General features: G+C 42.7%; 2 protein-coding genes across 4 annotated transcripts in view; one reads left to right on the top strand and one right to left on the bottom strand.

The window, feature by feature from the left end:
- Window positions 1-1,385, bottom strand: part of MORN5 (MORN repeat containing 5) — a 38,499-nt gene extending 37,114 nt beyond the window's left edge. The window contains exon 1 of one of the 3 annotated variants that reach the window (XM_032165048.2): window positions 1,205-1,385. In XM_032165048.2, the coding sequence (XP_032020939.1) occupies window positions 1,205-1,251 (47 nt within the window). In that variant the 5' untranslated portion in view covers window positions 1,252-1,385. The remainder of the gene's footprint in view (window positions 1-1,204) is intronic. The other 2 variants (XM_032165046.2, XM_032165047.2) reach the window with 2 other exon arrangements.
- Window positions 1,386-1,387: 2 nt separating this feature from the next.
- NDUFA8 (NADH:ubiquinone oxidoreductase subunit A8) lies at window positions 1,388-17,544 on the top strand. The gene is made up of 4 exons (XM_032165045.2): window positions 1,388-1,597; window positions 8,618-8,781; window positions 13,350-13,515; window positions 17,224-17,544. The coding sequence occupies exons 1-4, from the start codon at window positions 1,547-1,549 to the stop codon at window positions 17,359-17,361; spliced, it is 519 nt and encodes a 172-aa protein (XP_032020936.1). The 5' UTR covers window positions 1,388-1,546; the 3' UTR covers window positions 17,362-17,544.
- The last annotated feature ends 2,046 nt before the right edge of the window (window positions 17,545-19,590 follow it).

Here is a 19,590-nt window from a genome sequence, read left to right as displayed (position 1 = left end):
CTATTAACTCAAAATGCCCTGGAATTCCACCAAGTTGTGAATACAGGGCTGCAAGGTGGGAGTGCTTCACAGTGCCGACAACTAGCACTGGTTCGGCAAAGCACTTCATGTCGTCCAGCCTTGGTTTCCTCAGCTATAAAAACAGAGATTCCACTTTCTTCATCCAGGGTGGTTGGCAAGAAAGAGTGGCCACCTCCGTGTTTCCTCTGCTTCTCTCTACTACAGCTCTTATCACACTGAATCGCAGTGTTATGTCTACTTGTCGCATCATGTTTGAATGAACTTTCTGAAGACAGGGATTGTGCCCAGAGTCAATTCCAGGGCCTGGTACTCGGTAGCCACTCAACATTGTTGAATTGCTGGGCACGGCGGCTCATGCAAGAGGATCACTTGAGCCCAGGAGTACAAGACCAGCTTGGACAACATAGCAAGACGCCGTGTCTACAAAAGGCGTTGAAAAATTAGCTGGGGGTAGTGGTGGACACCGGTAGTCCCAGCTACTTGGGAGGCTGAGGCGGGAAGATTGTTTGAGCCTAGGGGGGTCGAGGCTGCAGTAAGCAGTGAACAGGCCACTGCACTCCAGCCAGGGCGACAGAGCGAGATCTTGTGTGAAAATAAAACAAAAACGAGAGAGAGAGGGAGAGAGGAAGGAAGGAAGGAAGGAAGGAAGGAAGGAAGGAAGGAAAAGAAAAGAAAAAAAACTGTTGAATTGTTTTTTACTACTAGTCCAGTACAGTGATTTGTGTATATAAGCCTCTGTAATAATCCCTAGATCGTGAACTCCTGGAAGGAAGCGACTGTGTAGATTCAGATTAGCCAGTCTCTCTTCCCTAATCTTCGTGTTTGTTTTCATAGCATTTACCACTATCTGTAAGTATTTTCTCACTTATTTGTTTATTGGCAATACATCTCCAACTGGATTATAAATTCCATAAGAGCAAGGATCTTGACATTTTAAATATCCTTATTCCTATGTTTAAAACCGGCAGATAGCACACACACACAGTCAATGCACACACACATATAAGTATATATGGAATGAATGCATCTCAGCTTTGCTGCTTATTAGATATGGTCCTTGAAAAAATTACTCGGGCAAGTTTGTGAAAGTGCCTGGCACGAGGTGTTTCGCAGAAGCAAAAAGCCGTCTTTTTCCAGTCACAGCTATTCAAGGTATAGTAAGTGAATCAAATGAGCCCCTTACCTTCCATCTACATATTCCCCGATATATTTGCTCCCTGTGTACTCCATGGCGCCTGTTTTTAGCTTCCAGCTGTTAGGATCCGGAGTCTCAGTGGATACGGCATCACTATGACAACCTGGAGGGGTGGGCGGAGCCGAGTCGAAGCCTCGCCCCGCTGGAGGCTGAAAACTTCTTGGTATTGCGCACGCTCCCTCGCTCGTGGTTGGGCAGGGTAGTGCGCCTGCGTGTTGTCGGATGCGCATGCGCAGGCGCCGTCTGGCACTCGGCGGTCGAAAGGGGAGTTCAAGGAGACGGGGGCGACGCGGCTGAGCGCTCCTCGTTGGAGTTGGGGCTGCAGCCGTCATGCCGGGGATTGTGGAGCTGCCCACTCTAGAGGAGCTGAAAGTAGAAGAGGTGAGGCTATCCGGAGGACAGGCAAGGGAGACATGGGGCTGCGGCTTCTCGGGCCTGGGCCTAGCCCCGCTTGGGCTCCGCGGATCCTGGGCCCCGGGCCCTTCTCCCCAGCCCTCCAACGCATATACAGGTCGACCCTCGGAGGGCCCCTCCGCAGCTCTGGGAGTCGCTTCCCCTCTACCCCACCCTGTCGCATCCCGCAGTGGCTCTAGAATCCTCCCCTTTTCGCCCTCCACAGCGACCTGTTTTTTCTTCCATGAATAATAGTGATGTGTTTTATTAAGCACCAACCAGTCATTTTACTTAATTTATGTCGCTTAATCCTCAAACTTGCATGCGAAGTGAGTATACAACCCTAGGGGCTCACAGTCGAGGGAGACAGTCACCTACCTTAAAATGGTATCACCGGTGCAGAGTGCATAGAGTGGGGCGAGGAAGCTGCGGAAAAATGAGACGATATTGGAGCGTGCATCTACTCACAGCCATGGGAAGGTGTTTGGTAACAGGACTCATTTAAAGCATTCGTTTATTCAAGAGATGTCATTTGAGTTATTAACATGTACACATAACGCTGGAAGAGATATACTTTGTGCCTTCATGGACTTTACAATCCGTTAGGGAGACAGACACATAAAGAGGCAGTCACAGTACAGTGTAGTTAGTGCTGTGAGAAGTGAAGTAGAAACATACCCTACGAATTATAGCTAACATGATCAAGTCCTTTCTAGATACCAGGCAGGATGCTAATTACTTTCCATGCATTAATTCATTGAATCCTCCCAGCAACACTATAAGGTAGGATACATATACAATTGGTCGTAACATGTTATAAATAAGGAACTAGGCCCTGAGAGTAGAAATGATTTGCCCGAGGTCACGGAGCTTGTAAGTAATAGAGCTGGAAGTGAACCCAGGTCTGATTTTAAAACCAATGGTTTTCCACTATATTATGGGTGAAAACTCAAAAGAATGAGAAGGCCTAGCAGAACTTGTGTGTTTAGGGAGCCAAGTACAGTTTGATGTGACCGTAGTGGTGGTGGTGGGAAGCAGCAGGTGCTGAGCCTGGCGAGGCAACTTAGGCTGAGATAGGGCTTGGAAGCAGCTTCCACGAGGCCAGACCAAACAGTTTGGACTTGATCCAGTAAGGGAGGTGGTGGGAAGAGTTAGAAGGTTTTAAGGCAGAGGAGTGTCATGGCAGGGCTGGATAGTAGAACAGGCTATATTAAAGGAGAGGAAGGCCAAGACTAGAAATGATGTACCAACAATGATATACCAGGCACTATGTTAAGTGGTTTGTTTGTTTGTTTGTTGTTGTTTTTGAGACAGAGTCTCGCTCTGTCGCCCAGGCTGGAGTGCAGTGGCACGATATTGGCTCACTGCAAGCTCCGCCTCCCGAGTTCAAGCGATTCTGCTGCCTCAGCCTCCCGAGTAGCTGCGACTGCAGGCGCCCACCACCACACCCGGCTAATTTTTTGTATTTTTAGTAGAGACGGGGTTTCACCGTGTTAGCCAGGACGGTTTCGATCTTCTGACCTCGTGATTTGCCTGCCTCGGCCTGGGATTACAGGCGTGAGCCACTGCGCCTGGCCATATGTTAAGTGTTTTACCTGCAATGCTTCATTTAATCTTAGATGCCTGTGAGAGTGGCAACTGTTACTTTCCTCAGAGGAAGAAATTATTAGCTATGTTAAGAGACTTTATTATATTAAAGTAACATTTACTCTGAGGTGGCAGAGGGGAGCTGCCATGTGGCCCCCACTCTTTTGTTCCCCCCGAGAACCACCCCTGCCCCCACCCCATGTAGCTGGGTTAATCTTGAGTTGCTGTACTTCTTGTTGCAATTTTTATTAGGTTCAACAAACATCTGAAGTTCTACTTCATACAACTGATGTATCTGAAATACATTTGCCTTTAGGCTTCACACAATTGAATGAACATACGGATAATTACATAAATAACTAAAATACAAGACAAAGTATGATTAAATACTATGAAAGGGGGCAGATGTGGTTTAGGAAAAGATTTGAAGTTGGATCTAAATTCTAGGCCTACCTGTGGTCACCTTGATTACTTGATTTTAGCATTTGCAGACATGGTTATTTGTAAGATGAGGTGATCCCAGCCATAAAATTCTCCGAAACTATAAAGGGAATAGAGAAAGCACTTTTTGGGCATAATGTAAGACATGACGAAATGGCATTTGAAGAATGGCATTTATGGGCAGAGATGAAGAGAAGACCCCTCTAAGTGAGGGTAGGGTCTGAGCAAAAGTAAGGAGATGGGAAAATGCAGGGAGCCAAAAAGGAGTTCAGTGTTTTGAGGGAACAGTAAAAATAGTCCCTTTTTGAAATGTTGTGGGTGAGAAGGGTGGAAAGATAGTTTGGGTCCAGAAGCCTTTCGATACCCATTAAGAAGTTTAGGCTTTATTCTGCTGTTTAGGCTAAATGAGAGTTTGGTTGCTAATTTAACAGCAGAGTAAAATAAGAATTGTCATTTAGGGAGATCACTGTAGCAGCTGTGTGAAGAATGGATTGAAGAAAAAAAGAAAAGCAGGGAGACTGGTCTCAGTGGCTTTTAAAATTATTGAGAAAGATGTTAATGATCCCAGTGTAAATGGTGCTTACTGAGACTGTGCTTACAGAGAGCAAAGAACAAGTATATCTAGAATTGATCAGACTTAGCAATGGATTAGATATTGGAGGTAGGGAAGGTTGAAGAATCAAAGTCAGATTTGCAGCATGGCAATAGTACTGGTGAAGCCAGAAGAAGGAGCAGGTTTGGAGAGCGAGTTAAATACATTTTGGACCTCATTGACTTAAGAGTTATGACACATCCCCACTGAAAAAGCAGTCAGAAGCTTTGGACTGGAAAGTCCTTGGACATATTGACAATTCTGAGTAAAAATAAAAATAGCTAATATTTATGGTGTACTTTCGATCTGATAGGCACTGTTCTTATTATTTTTATATGTATTAACTCATTTAATCTTCGTAACAGTTCTATTAAGTACTATTCTCTGTTTTACATAAATTTAGGAAAACTCAAGGCATGGTATAAATAAAGTACTATAAAAAGAGGTACAGACATAGTTTAACGAGGCAAGGACAGGACTAGAAGGTTGATTGGCTCTAGATGGTGACTTTGTCTCGGTTTCCACACCTGCAGACTGTGTAACCCTGCTGTGCAGTGAGGCTGTTGTGAGAATAAATGAGGAAGGATGTTGAAATTCTGTGTTCTTCGAGACAAAGAGATCTGAATGAATTTGAGAGGGTATTCACGGTAAACAGCTGTGAAAGGATGTTGTTTCTGTTGGAATTCATCCGTCTTAGTGAAGAAGCAGGTGAGGGGATATGGTGACATCTCAGGCTCATCCACCTCAGTGATGGTGATATAATAGGAAGAAGCCTGATTGGAGGTCACAATCTTTATGTTCCAGTTCTGGGGTTGCCACTGACTCACTGTGTTGTCTCTAGCACATCCCTCTTTTTCATTAATTACGAAACAGACTCAATGTCTTCCTTTATTTTTCTGTGACAGGGATGGTGTTTTATATGCTCAGCAACATGAGTGTACCTTCATTTTGGTAAGATTTCCACATTTGTAGGGAAATAAGTAATGCGGCAGGCTTTTTGGGCCTTATAGTTTTGGGCCTTTAAATAATTGAATCAGCCAGTTAAAGCTCTTTTAAGGCATATGACGAGGAAATATAACTAACTTAATTATTAAAATATATTAAGCTTTTAAAAAAGTTTGAGTGTTAGTTTTTATTCTCCTAGGTGTTTATAGGTAATGAAACAAGCAAATGTGTGCCACTCAGTTTACCTAAGTAAATTCTTTTATTTTCAAAAACTTTAATACGAAAACTTTACAGATTTTAAACATAAGTTTATTAGAGCCATCATGGCAGATTTCACTTATGTCATAACTTTATCTTTGATAATTATAACAGTTGCACTATTAATAGACATAGTCATAACCTTATTCTCCTTTCTATAGTGTGTGGATTAATTACTCTTGTCATCTTTCCTTGCCTTTTATTAATAACCTAGCTGCATAAAGTGCATAAAAAATAAAATTGCAGCTGGGCGTGGTGGCCCACACCTATAATCCCAGCACTTTGGGAGGCTGAGGCAGGAGGATCATCCGAGGTCGGGAGTTCAAGACCAGCCTGACCAACATGGAGGAACCCTGTCTCTACCAAAAATACAAAATTAGCTGGGTGTGGTGGCGCATGCCTGTAGTCCCAGCTACTCAGGAAGGCCGAGGCAGGAGAATCACTTGAACCTGGGAGGCGCAGGTTGCGGTGAGCCGAGATTGTGCCACTGCCCTCCAGCCTGGACAAGAGCAAAACTCGGTCTCCAAAAAAATAAGAATAATAATAAAATAAAATAATAGACTATTCTCACATAATAATTTTTAATTTTACAAATCAAATTCAGTAGTGTATTAAAGCATGATACACTGTGACAGACTAGATTTTATTCTAGAAATACATTGGATCAGTTTTACAAAATCTGTTAATGCTCTATGTTACATTTACAAATTAATGAAAATGAAGCCTAAAAATTTTAGTCTTTTCTTGTATAGAAAACAACAGTAAAGCAAAACTAATTAGAATTAGAAAGAAGCTTTCTTAAAAAGGAATATGCAAACAACTATATTCCAGATACCAACAGCAAATATTATACCAAACTTGCTTTTAATTTTAGAAAAAGGGAAGGTTGTCTGCTGTCATTGTTCTTCATCTGTATTGTCCTGAAGGGGTTGGTCAAAGCAATAAAATAGGAAATGAAAATAAGAAAAAAATAAAGTAGCAGAAGGGAAAGAGACAGTTTTCGTAAATGGCAGTTTTTCTGTTAGTCTTCTTGAGTTTTGTGTCAGAACTAACAAGAGTTCAGTAAGATGGCTGGAGTGAAAATACAGTGTACAAGCAAGCAGTAAACAGTTTGAAAGTCTAATAGAAAAACTATCCTATTTAGATACTATCAAAAGTGCTAAAATACTGAGGAATAAACAAGAAATGTTCAAGGTCCCTATAATGAAGGAAACTGTAATTTTAACCAAAGGACAGGAATGACCTGAATATGAATAAATGGAGAGAAATACTGTGTTGTGGATGAGAAGGTGTAATTCATGTATTCATATCTGTTTTCTAATTATTGTATCCCCATTTTCTAGCAAAGAGTGGGTGCTCAACAGCTACTTGTGCTAGACACTATTTTGGGTGCTTGGTGTGTACCGTAGTCAACATTATATTTAATTACCATAGCTTAATTTAGGGAGAATTGATATCTTTACAGTAGCAGATCTCTGTTGAAAACAAAATCCCTTCCCTCTTGGAGCTTATATTCTAGTCACACACAGACCACTCAGGGGCTCTTAAAATTATTGAGAAAGATGTTAATGACCCCAGTGTAATTGGTGCTTACACAGAAACTGTGCTTACAGAGAGGAAAGTACAAGTATATCTAGAATTGATCAGACTTAGCACGTGAGTGCTAAGACCAGACCAGACGAGTGACAACTGATGCTAGCTTATATAAGATGATTATAGAGAGGCTCTCTGAGGGTGTGAAGTTTGAGCAGGCACCCAGTATTATAAAAAGTGCCCATTGTTCCCTAATTTAATATATAACTAAATTTAATACAATTTGAATGCAAATTATTGGGGGAAGATGTTCATCTGAAAGAATAACCAAAAAAGTTTTGAAAAGGAAGAATGAGGAGGATGGTTCTCTCAGATAACAAAATGTTCTCTTCAGTGACAGTAATTAAAACATTGTGGTATTGGTATAAGAAAAGGTAGTACAGAAAAGGGACCAGCAGGTCTCTTGCTTAAGCAGCTGTTAGTAGGCCCTGGACAGTTTGCAGTTCTCTCTGAGCTGGCTATATCTACACTGTGTACCTTCTCAAGAAAACATCGCTAAAATGCTATTGAGGAAACCGGTGGGCATAGTTAAAGGGATGGCAACCTTGGATATGCTCTGATTTTTTAAAAAATTTGCAGATTTTAGTACTTTATTATTAGTTATTACTAGATGGACTGTTACTAGATGGACTAGATGCTCTTTGTGATCTTTTCCAGCCTCATCTTCTGTGACTCTGTAGTCCTCTGGGAGTTTTATTTATCCATTAATTTAATTTAATTTTTTTTTTTTTTTTTTTGAGACAGAGTCTTGCTCTGTCACCCTGACTGTAGTGCAGTGGCGTGATCTTGGCTCACTGCAGTCTCTGCCTCCTGGTTGCAATTCTCATGCCTCAATCTCCCTAGTAGCTGGGATTACAGGTGTGCACCACCACGCCCAGATACATCTCTAGTATCTTTACTAGAGACGAGCTTTCACCATGTTGGCCAGGCTGGTCTTGAGCTCCTGGCCTCAAGTGATCTGCCTGCTTTGGCCTCCCAAAGTGCTGGGATTACCTGTATGAGCCACTGTGCCCAGCCTTATATATCTATTAATTTTATTCCAGCAGCAGAAACTCAGCGAAGCTCTCCAGAGTTGGTTCCTCTCCCTGCATCCCAGAAGACTCCATCCTTCTCTCCACCCCCTTTCTCTCTACCATAACTATCTAAAGATTCTATTAGGGGTGCCATTTCTTCTGCTCTAAAATGGGGATAGTAATCTCTTCATGAGACTATTGTAAAAGTGAAGAAAATAATATATGTGAAAGAGCTTCATGTTCTGTAAATCACCATAGATTGTAAAGAATCACTGGGCGAGGTGGCTTATGCCTGTAATCCCAGCTACTTGGGAGGCTGAGGCAGCAGAATCACTTGAGCCTGGGAGGCCAGAGTTGCAGTGAGCCGAGATTGCACCACTGCACTCCAGCCTGGGCGATGGAAGTGAAACCCTGTCTCAAAAAAAAAAAAAATTATTATTATGACAGTGTTTAATTTTCTTGGTAAAGTCAGAACAGTGCTACTTTTGTGTTCTCTATTCTGACCCGCATGAGGTAAAGTTGAGAAAGTGGTGTTCTGGTTCACAGTCTGTGGCCTTTGTCCCATCTTTCCTTTCCTAGGTGAAAATTAGTTCTGCTGTGCTTAAAGCTGCGGCCCATCACTATGGAGCTCAATGTGATAAGCCCAACAAGGAATTTATGCTCTGCCGCTGGGAAGAGAAAGATCCGAGGCGGTGTTTAGAGGAAGGCAAACTGGTCAACAAGTGTGCTTTGGACTTCTTTAGGTAAAAGTCTTTTGGTATCAGTGCCTACTTGGTTGAAACATAAAGGTTTAAATGAATAAGTGAACAGCCAGCTAATAATGTGGATTTTAGTAGGAAGTACATAGGCTTTGAAATCAGACCAAGATAAAACATTCAAAGGATGATAATTACTTTTGGTTTTGTTTTTATTATCTGGCAATTCTTTAATCTCCATGAATCTCAGTTTCCAGATTGTAAAATAATACCTATCTAGGTTTGCTAAGCCAAGTGACTGGTGACCATTTTTGCTACAGCAAGGGGAAAGTGAAAAATTTGGCTGTGAAAAATTTGAAAAGGCACGTAAAACAACCTAGCACAGTCCTTTTTAAGCAGGCATTCACTAGGTTGTTGTCATTACTACAGAACACAGGTATGATGGAAAGAAAACTGTATTCAGAGTTAGGTTTTAGGTAGGTCATTGTGTTTGATACTTAAGTAAAAAAAACCTAAACTGTGTAATTGTAGGAAAATGTTTTAACAAGCATATTAGCACTCTATTTAAAAGGAAAGTCAACTCAAAGGAAATTGGCTCTTGTAACTCTGAAGTCCAGAAATAGGCCTGGCATCAGGCAGGACTGGATTCAAGGGCTTAAATAATTTCACAACTACTTGATGTCTTTTTGCCTCTCGTCTTTTCACAATCTCTTAGTTCTGGTTTTCTCTGTTGACCTCATTTCAGAAAGACTCTCACCTTGCTGTACCAAAAATGGCCACCAGCCACTCGAGTTGCTATTCTGCTGATACTTGCTTAGCAAACCTAGACAAAGTGTGCCCTTTATCCAGAAGTGAGCAGAAGCTCCTGGACTGAGTCTAGTTGTCCTGGCTGGCTGACTTCGTATACATATCATTGCATCACTTGTGCTTCAGGAGATAAAAAGCTCTCATTGGTCAGGCCTGAGATGGGGAGTGGACTTAGCTTCATCCAAACCACATTGCTGAGAAACAGGGAGGGGTTGTTCCCAAAGGAAAATTAGAAAGATGTTACAGAAGAATGGGAAATGACTCCTGGCTAGGCGAAAACCACCAATGTCCACTACAATGATGTTAGAGAAAAAAATGGATACCTTAGCACAGTAGCTGCTTTCCTTCTTTCTTGCTTCTGCTGTCTTTTTCCCTATGCAAAGATATTTTTGTGGTTATAGTCATAGTTTGTATACATTGAGAAATTCATTTTTCACTTGACATTATTGGAAACATTCTTTGAAGTTGCTGTATAGTCTTCATGATCTTTTTTTTTTTTTTTTTTTTTTGAGACGGAGTCTCACTGTGTTGCCCAGGCTGGAGTGCAATGGTATGATCTTGGCTCACTGCAACCTCTGCCTCCTGGCTTCAAGCAAGTCACATGTCCCAGCCTCCTGAATAGCTGGGTCTACAGGCCTGTACCACTACGCCTGGCTAATTTTTTTGTATTTTTGGTAGAGATGGGGTTTCAGCATGTTGGCCAGGCTGGTCTTGAACTCTTGACCTCAAGTGATCCACTCTCCTTGGCCTCCTAAAGTGCTGGGATTACAGGTGTGAGCCACCGCACCTGGCCATGATCATCATTCTTTTTTTTTTTTTGAGACGGAGTCTTGCTCTGTCGCCCGGGCTGGAGTGCAGTGGCGCAGTCTCGGCTCACTGCAAGCTCCGCCTCCCGGGTTCATGCCATTCTCCTGCCTCAGCCTCTCCGAGTAGCTGGGACTACAGGCGCCCGCCACTACGCCCGGCTAATTTTTTTGTATTTTTAGTAGAGACGGGGTCTCACCGTGGTCTCGATCTGCTGACCTCGTGATCCGCCCGCCTCGGCCTCCCAAAGTGCTGGGATTACAAGCGTGAGCCACCGCTCCCGGCCCATCATTCTTAATGGTTATATATTATTCCATCAGTGGATAAACCAACCATAACATACTTGACCAATTCCTGTTATTGAACATCATTGTTGATTTCAGTTTTTGATTATTTTGGATAAATCTGCAGTGATTACCTTTGCATAATCACATTTTCATCAGTTAATAATTCCTTGGCATAAATTTCCTAACAGTGAGATTATGCTATAAAAGGCTTTGAACATTATTGTGGCTCTTGAACTTTATTGCTTTTGTTTGTTTGTTTGTTTTTTGTTTTGTTTTGTTTTTTGAGATGGGGTGTCGCTCTGTCGCCCAGGCTGGAGTGCAGTGGCGTGATCTTGGCTCACTGCAAGCTTCGCCTCCCAGGTTCACGCCATTCTCCTGCCTCAGCCTCCCGAGTAGCTGGGACTACAGGCGCCCACCACCACGCCCGGCTAATTTTTTGTATTTTTAGTAGAGACGGGGTTTCACTATGGTCTCAATCTCCTGACCTCATGATCCGCCTACCTCGGCCTCCTAGAGTGCTGGGATTACAAGTGTGAGCCATGGTGCACAGCAATTGCTTTTGTTTTTTAAATGTTGGATCAATTTATACTGTCCTCAGCGCTGGATTTTGGTATGCATAGTATTTAAATATTTGGGAGGTGCAAATATTTTTGATGTTTCAATTTGCATTGATTTGATTGCCAGCGAGGTTGAGTGTGTGTGTGTGTGTTTATTTAAACAATTTTTCTTTTTTTTTTTTTTGAGACAAAGTCTCACTCTGTCACCCAGGCTGCAGTGCTGTGGCATGATCTTGGTTCGCTGCAATCTCTGCCTCCTGGGTTCAAGAGATTCTCGTGCCTCAGCCACTTGAGTAGCTGGGATTACAGGTGTGTGCCACCATGCCTGACTAATTTTTATATTTTTAGTAGAGATGGGGTTTCGCCATGTTGGCCAGGCTGGTCTTGAACTCCTGGCCTCAAGTGATCCGCCCACCTTGGCCTCCCAAGGTGCTGGGATTACAGGTGTGAGCCACCGCATCCAGCCTAAACAATTTTTATTTTCTAAGAGAACTATTGCAAAGCATTTTTTCCATGGCCCAGTGGTAGTACATTTTAAGCGGGGAATATTTGGATTTCACAAATTCCCAAGGTGCCTAACTGCCTCCGTAGAGGAATTTCTCACTGCTGAAGTTGCTGGTTGTAGGCATTAGTAGATAATTGTTAGGTATGGGTAACAAGGTCCAGAACAGGGATCCGTGCGACTAGAGTAGTGGCTTGCATCCCGTCTGCTGCTGCAGCATTTTGGAGGAATATAAAACTCCCATTGGAAATGGTTGCTTTCTGCCAAAGTGATTCTTTTTTTTTTTGAGACAGAGTCTCGCTCTGTCGCCCAGGCTGGAGTGCAGTGGCGCAATCTCGGCTCACTGCAAGCTCCGCCTCCCGGGTTCACGCCATTCTCCTGCCTCAGCCTCCCAAGTAGCTGGGACTACAGGCGCCCGCCACGACGCCCGGCTAATTTTTTTGTATTTTTAGTAGAGACGGGGTTTCACCGTGGTCTCGATCTCCTGACCTCGTGATCCGCCCGCCTCGGCTTCCCAAAGTGCTGGGATTACAAGCGTGAGCCACCGCGCCCAGCCCCAAAGTGATTCTTGAATAGAAGTTATGTGGGTGCAGGTTATGCTTAGAATACCTGGAAGGGAAACCTAAGAAACTGGTGACATTGGTGGACCTCTAGGAGAGCAACTGAGTGGCTTATTGGGCAGGAGTGGAAAGCAGATTTTTCACTGTATACTTCCTTAAGCCATCTCTGAGATCCTTCCTTCCTGATCCATGTTAAACAAGATTCATGTGAGATTGTAGCTAGATTTCTGGAGTATGACAGGTAAGCACTTAAATAATAAAATTATTATTTAATTGGGAGAAAGAGGTGTTCTGAATTTCACTGCCTCAAGTATGGCTTTTACATAAAATGGTATTTTATTCTTGCTTGAACATGCATACTAGCAGGCTTGAATGATAACATAAGGGGGATTTTGCAAAAAACTGAAGCTTATTCTTTTTATACACAGAAGTTAAATTTTCTCTAGCCATTTTTGATGGCCACAGAATGAATTATATGCTACCCTGCTTCTTAACAGAATACCAAATATAATATAACTTTGTTCTTGATAGCAAGGATTAATATCTATTTTTGTTCAATGCATAAATAGAATGAGGACCTTGAGCTTTTGAGGAGTGGAGTGCAGTTTGTCTTTATACTGAATGATCCCAGGATCTTCTGCTTGTTAGTTTGTGTATTTGCTTTTTATAATTCTGTCTCTTCCTTTGCCATTGTCTGTGACCTCTGACTTCTATCAGCATGTCCATTATTTAATTATGCCTCCTTCTCTTCTAAATTTGCTAAGCTGATACCATTAGAGGAATTGGATCTAAAGAAAAGAATAAATAGGCCCCAAGTAAGGAGTTCCTCTCTGAGTAAAATATGCATGCATTAGGCTATACTCTTTTCTTCTTACTATATAAAGAAATTAGGTTTTCTACCTCAGAAGTCTTTTTTGTTTACTAACTTGTTCTCAACTTGAGGATCCTGAAGTTGTCTTGTAAGTGAGGTAAGAATATTTACTCACATACCTTTCAAAAAGCAAGGCTATGTATTTGAGATCTGTACCTATTGTTTTCCCACTTTTCTGTTTTTCATTGTTTTGCAAAGAGATGCCCTTAACCCAGCCTTCTTTTCCAGGCAGATAAAACGTCACTGTGCGGAGCCTTTTACAGAATATTGGACTTGCATTGATTATACTGGCCAGCAGTTATTCCGTCACTGTCGCAAACAGCAGGCAAAGTTTGATGAGTGTGTGCTGGACAAACTGGGCTGGGTGCGGCCTGACCTGGGAGAACTGTCAAAGGTAAAAAGGCTTCTGCTGGAGGTCTCACTTTCTGACTCAGGGGTGGGATAAAGGCAGGAGGTGGTCAGCAAAGAGTCTCTGTGAATACAGATATTATGTAAGAACTTACCAGAATTACCAAACATACTAATTAGGCAGTGATTATACACAATCCAGAAAGGAATTTTTAAAAATAGAAATATTTCTGGCCGGGCGCAGTGGCTCATGATGTAATCCCATCACTTTGGGAAGCCGAGGTGGGCAGGTGGATCATGAGGTCAGGAGATCGAGACCATCCTGGCTAACATGGTGAAACCCCGTCTCTTATTAAAAATACAAAAAATTAGCCAGGCATGGTGGCGGGCACCTGTAGTCCCAGCTACTTGGGAGGCTGAGGCAGGAGAATGGCATGAACCTAGGAGGCAGAGGGCAGAGCTTGCAGTGAGCGGAGATTGTGCCACTGCACTCCAGCCTGGGCAACAGAGTGAGACTCTGTCTCAAAAAAAAAAAAAAAAAAAAAAAGTATTTCTTTAGACCTTCTAGCATGTGCAGATTTATTTTAGTTAATTAGCTAATTAAAGAACAGAAGGGAGTAGAGGAAGATAAAGTATTAGTGAAACACTGTCAGTTGAAAACATTGTGGAGGTTATTGTGGAATTCACTGGGGAAATAGGATCAGGCTTACGCCACATTTTTCAGGAACGTATCTAAGATTTTTTTTTTTTTAAACTACATTCTTGTAGTTTTAAAAGTGTTTCTCTTTCTCCTATATTTCCTGTCTTAGTTGTGACACCACCATCTGTTGAAACGTCAGAGCTAGAAACCTGAATTCTTCAGTCCCTAGTGATTCCATGCAGTCATCACTTCCTTTAGATTAGCATCTCCTGAATTTTTTTTTTAATCCTCTCATTGTTCCTGCTGCTGTTATCTTATTCTTGGACAGGAGTTCTTAACCTGGGGTACATGAATTTCTGGGAGAGGAGGGTGGATCAATGTGGGCTTTAGATGAAATTGAAGAATTGAGGATTAAATTATACCTCCACAAGAAGAGTGATCTGTGTGGAAAATAAATCTTATGTCACTGTGTTTTTAAAAACTGTACGGGGACTCTCCATTGCTGGTGAGATAAAGCATCTTCTCCATAACATGGCATGCAGGCCCTTTATGATCTGACCCATCTCTGCTTCTTCAGCTTCAGCTCCCTCCGTTCCCTCTAGGGCAGCACAGGTAGCAAGGCAGAGGAAAAAACTCAGGTCTCACTCTCTCTCCTAGGCTGGAATGCAGTGGTGCGATCACAGCTCACTGCAGCCTTGACTGGGCTCAAGTGATTCTCCCACCTCGGCCTCCCAAGTAGCTGGGACTACAGGCACAGGCCACCATGCCCAACTAATTTTTGTATTTTAGTAGAGACAGGATTTTGCTGTATTACCCAGTTTGGTCTTGAGATCCTGGGCTCAAGCAATCCTCCCACCTTAGCCTCCCAGTGTGATGGGATTACAGGTCACCACACCAGTCTAGTTCCCTTCTCTTTGTGTATAGCATCTGTGAATAGTTGGATTATAAGCTGGATGTCAGAAGTAATAACTTAGCAATTTTTTTTGTATTTTGTGTCTGGCTTGATTATTTTCAGATACTTTTTGATGTACTGAACATATTATTTTAAATAGTTGATAATTCTAGGTTGGAAAGTGGTAGAACTTATACACGTAACAAATAAAACTACCTTTTCTCATTTCTGACTCTTATGAAAGAAGAAATAACAAGTCGTGCTAGTAAGAAAGCATATTTATTCTTGAATCTTTGTATTAACATTTTTTAAAAGTCTGTAAGATAAAAAAAAATTCTCTTAACTCTTTTCAAAAGTGTATTTCTCGATCAGGTACCATGGCTCACACCTGCAATTCTAGCAGTTTGGGAGGCTGAAGCAGGAGGATCACTTGAGCTCACGAGTTCAGGACTAGCCTGGGCAACATTTTTTTTTGTTTTTGTTTTTGAAGTGGAGTCTCACTCTGTCACCCAGGCTGGAGTACAGTGCCACGATCTCTGCTCACTGCAACCTCTGCCTCCCGGGTTCAAGCAATTCTGCCTCAGCCTCTTGAGTAGCTGGGATTATAGGTGCCCGCCACCACGCCCAGCTAAATTTTGTATTTTTAGTAGAGATGGGGTTTCACCATGTTGCCTGGGCTGGTCTTGAACTCTGACCTCAAGTGATCTGCCTGCCTCAGCCTCCCAGAGTGCTGGGATTACAGGCATGAGCCACCGTGCCCAACCAATTTCATAAATGTCTTTAATTCTTTAAAGGAGCTGCAAGTACCAAGGAACCATCTCTACTTACGGCAGGGCAGTGGGATAACTTTCAAAAGCAAACAAACAAAACTAGTAGACTTGAAGACTTAGGTTCCAGCTTTAGCTCTGACGTTAGTGTGTATCTTATCCTAGGCATGCCAACCTCCCTGGTCTTCATCTGTGCACTAGAGATAATAATGCCTCATAAGGTGGTTATAATAATAATTGTGTGATTGTATACACAAAAGCTCTGTTCCCAATAAAAGGTTTCTGAATGTATACATCTAGGAAGATTAATCTGGTCATCTTATATGAGGTGACTTAAGAGTTCAGACCAGTAGAGGAATAATCAGAAGACTGCTGACAGCTGTGGCATTATGGCTTCTTACTTCTCTGGGCCTATTTCTTTATTTTTAAAATGACAGCAGTTTCTGTTGAGATTTTTGTGACCATCAGGGGATACTGTGAGTGTAAATTATCTCTCTCCCTGTTGGCAGTTTAGTACTTCACCACACTCCTGGCTTATTGGCTCAGCTCCCCAATTTGGGTCTTGCCTCTCTCCAGTCTAGCTTACACACTTCCCAGCCTACAGAGATGGGATTTAGTTACTGCCCTGCTTCAGTGGCGCCTATTAACCATCAGGTTAAAACGCAAACACCTTTGCATATCATTTAATACCCTTTATCATCTGGCCTGTCCACCACTGTAGTGTGGTATTAAGAAGCACAAGTTTTGGAGTAGGCATATCTGGCTTTGTGTACTATTTCTTCCACTATTAGCTAGGTGGCCTCAGTGAGCCCCTGCAGAATGACCTCATAAGAGTGAAAATGGAGTGGAATCATGTGCTCAGCATCATTTCTAGCAATAAGTGCCTGGTGAGATGCTTCATCTCCCTCCATTCTTCTTGCAGCCTTTGCTTCAGCCATTCTGAAGACATGCCTGTCTATCTTCATATGTACTCTTTACTTGGAATGTCTTTTCCTCCCTTGCCTTTCTAACTGGCTCCTGCTCAGACTTTAAGCTAAGTCTTACCTCCTTAAAAATATTCCAGACCCCCAGCCTTCAGGATGGGTTAGATGTGCGCAGTCCTTGCTCCTATAGCAGGCAGTTCCTGTCTCCATCATTGCCATTAGGCATCGGGGTAATTTGGAAATCTTGGTTGTTATTCCTGGCTTTCTCCCTCACTAGACTGTGATCCCCTTGAGGACAGTATCTTGTTCCCTTCTATATCCGTAGTTTCTACCACATGGAATGACATAAAGTAGGCTTTCCTGAGTGTTTGTTCAACGATTAAATAAGTCTGAATGTGATTTGTTGGGAATTTAAGTCAGGGAGCAGTTGTAGCAGCGGGAACACTGGGGAGACACCAGGAGGTGCGTTGATGGTTACAGATTCCTCCACCCTAGCGTTCAACTTTGCTTTTGCCTTCTTCACCCTTCCCAGGTCACCAAAGTGAAAACAGATCGACCTTTACCTGAGAATCCCTATCACTCAAGACCAAGACCGGATCCCAGCCCTGAGATCGAGGGAGATCTGAAGCCTGCCATACATGGCAGCCGCTTTTATTTCTGGACCAAGTAAAGATGGGTCTGTGGCCCACACTCGGTCATGTGCCCAGACAACGGCTGATGAAAACGCCCATGCAGTTTGCATCGACTGATAGTGTGTTCTTTCCGGGATCACAAACATTAACAAAAAAGTTAATTTATGTGACTTGGCAGTTATTCTATACCATTTCCTGTCCATTAAAATTTTTAAAGGAAACAGTTATATTTTATTATGTTTTATGTGACCTTTTGGCCTTTAAAGATGACTTCCCCTTGCTTTTTCTTCTTGTGGTCCTGCCTGTTCCTCTTGCTTTGCTTTAGGCACTCGCTCATGTGGCTGGGGATCCCTGTTAGAACAGGGAGAAGTGGCCATGTGAAGGAAAGGCTTTGTTACTTTAGGCACCTCCTTGGGGTGTGTCCGTGTACACACATTTTGAAGTCTCAGCTCTCTTTCCTTCCATCCAACATCTCAGGCAAATAGATTTCTCTAAAGGTCATACAAGGGGAGCCTCCGGGATAGAAGTGTAGAAACTTCTTTGAGGCGTGACTCAGGGAATGGGAGGGGCCCCTAGCAGGGTCTCATGCAGTCTTGCTCAAAGTTTCTTGAAGAACCGAACTTCCACCACTTCCCCTTGATATCCCATCCTCAAGCATTATAACCCAGATGTTTTTCCTGATAGACAAGGGAGGTGGAGGCTGAACTTCCAGCTCCAAAGCCAGGAAGTCTGGAGGTCTGAGTGTCAGTTCCAACCTTGGGTGTGTTCCTTAACCTCTTGTGAGAGGTTGAGTTTGAGGACAAACTAAAGGGCACATGCTTATCTACCTCCTGGGCAGGTTAAAGCCACAAGTGTTTATAAAGCTCTTTGGTTCAAAGCACTATTATGTCTTTTTTCCCCTTTCATTCAATTCCTTTTTCACTACTAGGCTGTTTCCTCCACATCTGACTGGGTCATTTTATGCCTTCTGGTTATGGCTTTAAATTGCATATGACCCTGCATAAGTCTTCTCAGCTCCCTGGGCCTTGGTTACCTCTTTGCAGCACTCTAAAAAACAAAGCAGTTGGACAAGAGTCTTTGTAAAAGCCCTTCCAGCTCATTCTAGATTTTCTAAGTAGGGAGATTGCTGTGAGGCACCAGACAGATGAGGTGCAGAGTCTGTTGCCTGAAGTGCTAGGACAGTTCAAAGAAAAAGCACTGTGATCTACCATGCCCGCTTCTGCACCTGGTGCTGACCCCACAGCCGGAAGCATTTTGGATGCTTCCAGCAGAACCCCCACCTGTTCTGCAAAAGTTACTTGCCAACCAACTTTTGCCTCAGATTCTCTAATGAAAAATAATAGTTTTTTTTTGCATTTTTTTCAATAGCTGAGGCAAAACCCATTAACCTTTTGGTGGCCAAGTAATTGGAAGTCACCTCTGGTGGGTAAGGTATGAGCATGGCTGCAGATTGGTGTTTATATGATACTTCAACCCACATGTTGCTTCCTAGGTTCCTTCTGCAAAGGAAGCTGCGCCTTGCATAAATAATAACAAATATTGTGCACTGTGCTAAGCGCTTTACATGTTTCACCTCCTTCAATGCCCAGAGTCCTTTGAACGAGGTACTATAGGTGATATTCATTTCACAGATTAAGGAAGTTAAAGTTTAGCGAGAGGTTAAGAAGCCCCAGTCTCATATATAAGAAGTGGTAGATGCAGGATACAAGTGAAGATTGCCTGGTTCCAATGGCCACGCTCCTGTTCTTCAAAGCCATGAGTGGTTCTCAGCCTTGAGTGCACATTGGAATCACCTGAGAGGCCTTTAAATCCTGATGTTTGGATCCCACCCGCAGATACTCTGTTGTAATTGGTGTGTAGTGTGGCCTGGGCGTGGAATTTTTGAAAGCACTCCCGGCCTATTCTGATGTGAAACCAAGGTGTAGAACCACATACTGATTTTAGACATGAGGAAGCAAGTACAGGAGGCTACCTGCTAGTAAGTAGTAAGCGGCTAAGCTGAGATTTAAACCCAGATACATCTGATTCCAAAGCCCCTACCCTCAAAATAAATGGTGTATATGGAGATCCTAATAAAATGATTTTGATTCAGTAGGTCTGCGGTAGGTCCTGAGATTTCTAATAAGCTGTTTCTTGGTGCTAACGGCGCTGGTCCATAGATCACACGGGTAATGAGGGAATAAACCATACTGTCTTTCTGAGAAGGATCTATGACTAATTTACCTGCTGCAGCTTCTAGCACTGTTCACTCCCCAAATGTTAATTCA

Source organism: Hylobates moloch, unplaced genomic scaffold (assembly GCF_009828535.3).
Source record: "Hylobates moloch isolate HMO894 unplaced genomic scaffold, HMol_V3 SCAFFOLD_10, whole genome shotgun sequence".
Classification (NCBI taxonomy): Eukaryota; Metazoa; Chordata; class Mammalia; order Primates; family Hylobatidae; genus Hylobates; species Hylobates moloch.
This window is presented reverse-complemented; position numbering and strand designations above follow the sequence as displayed.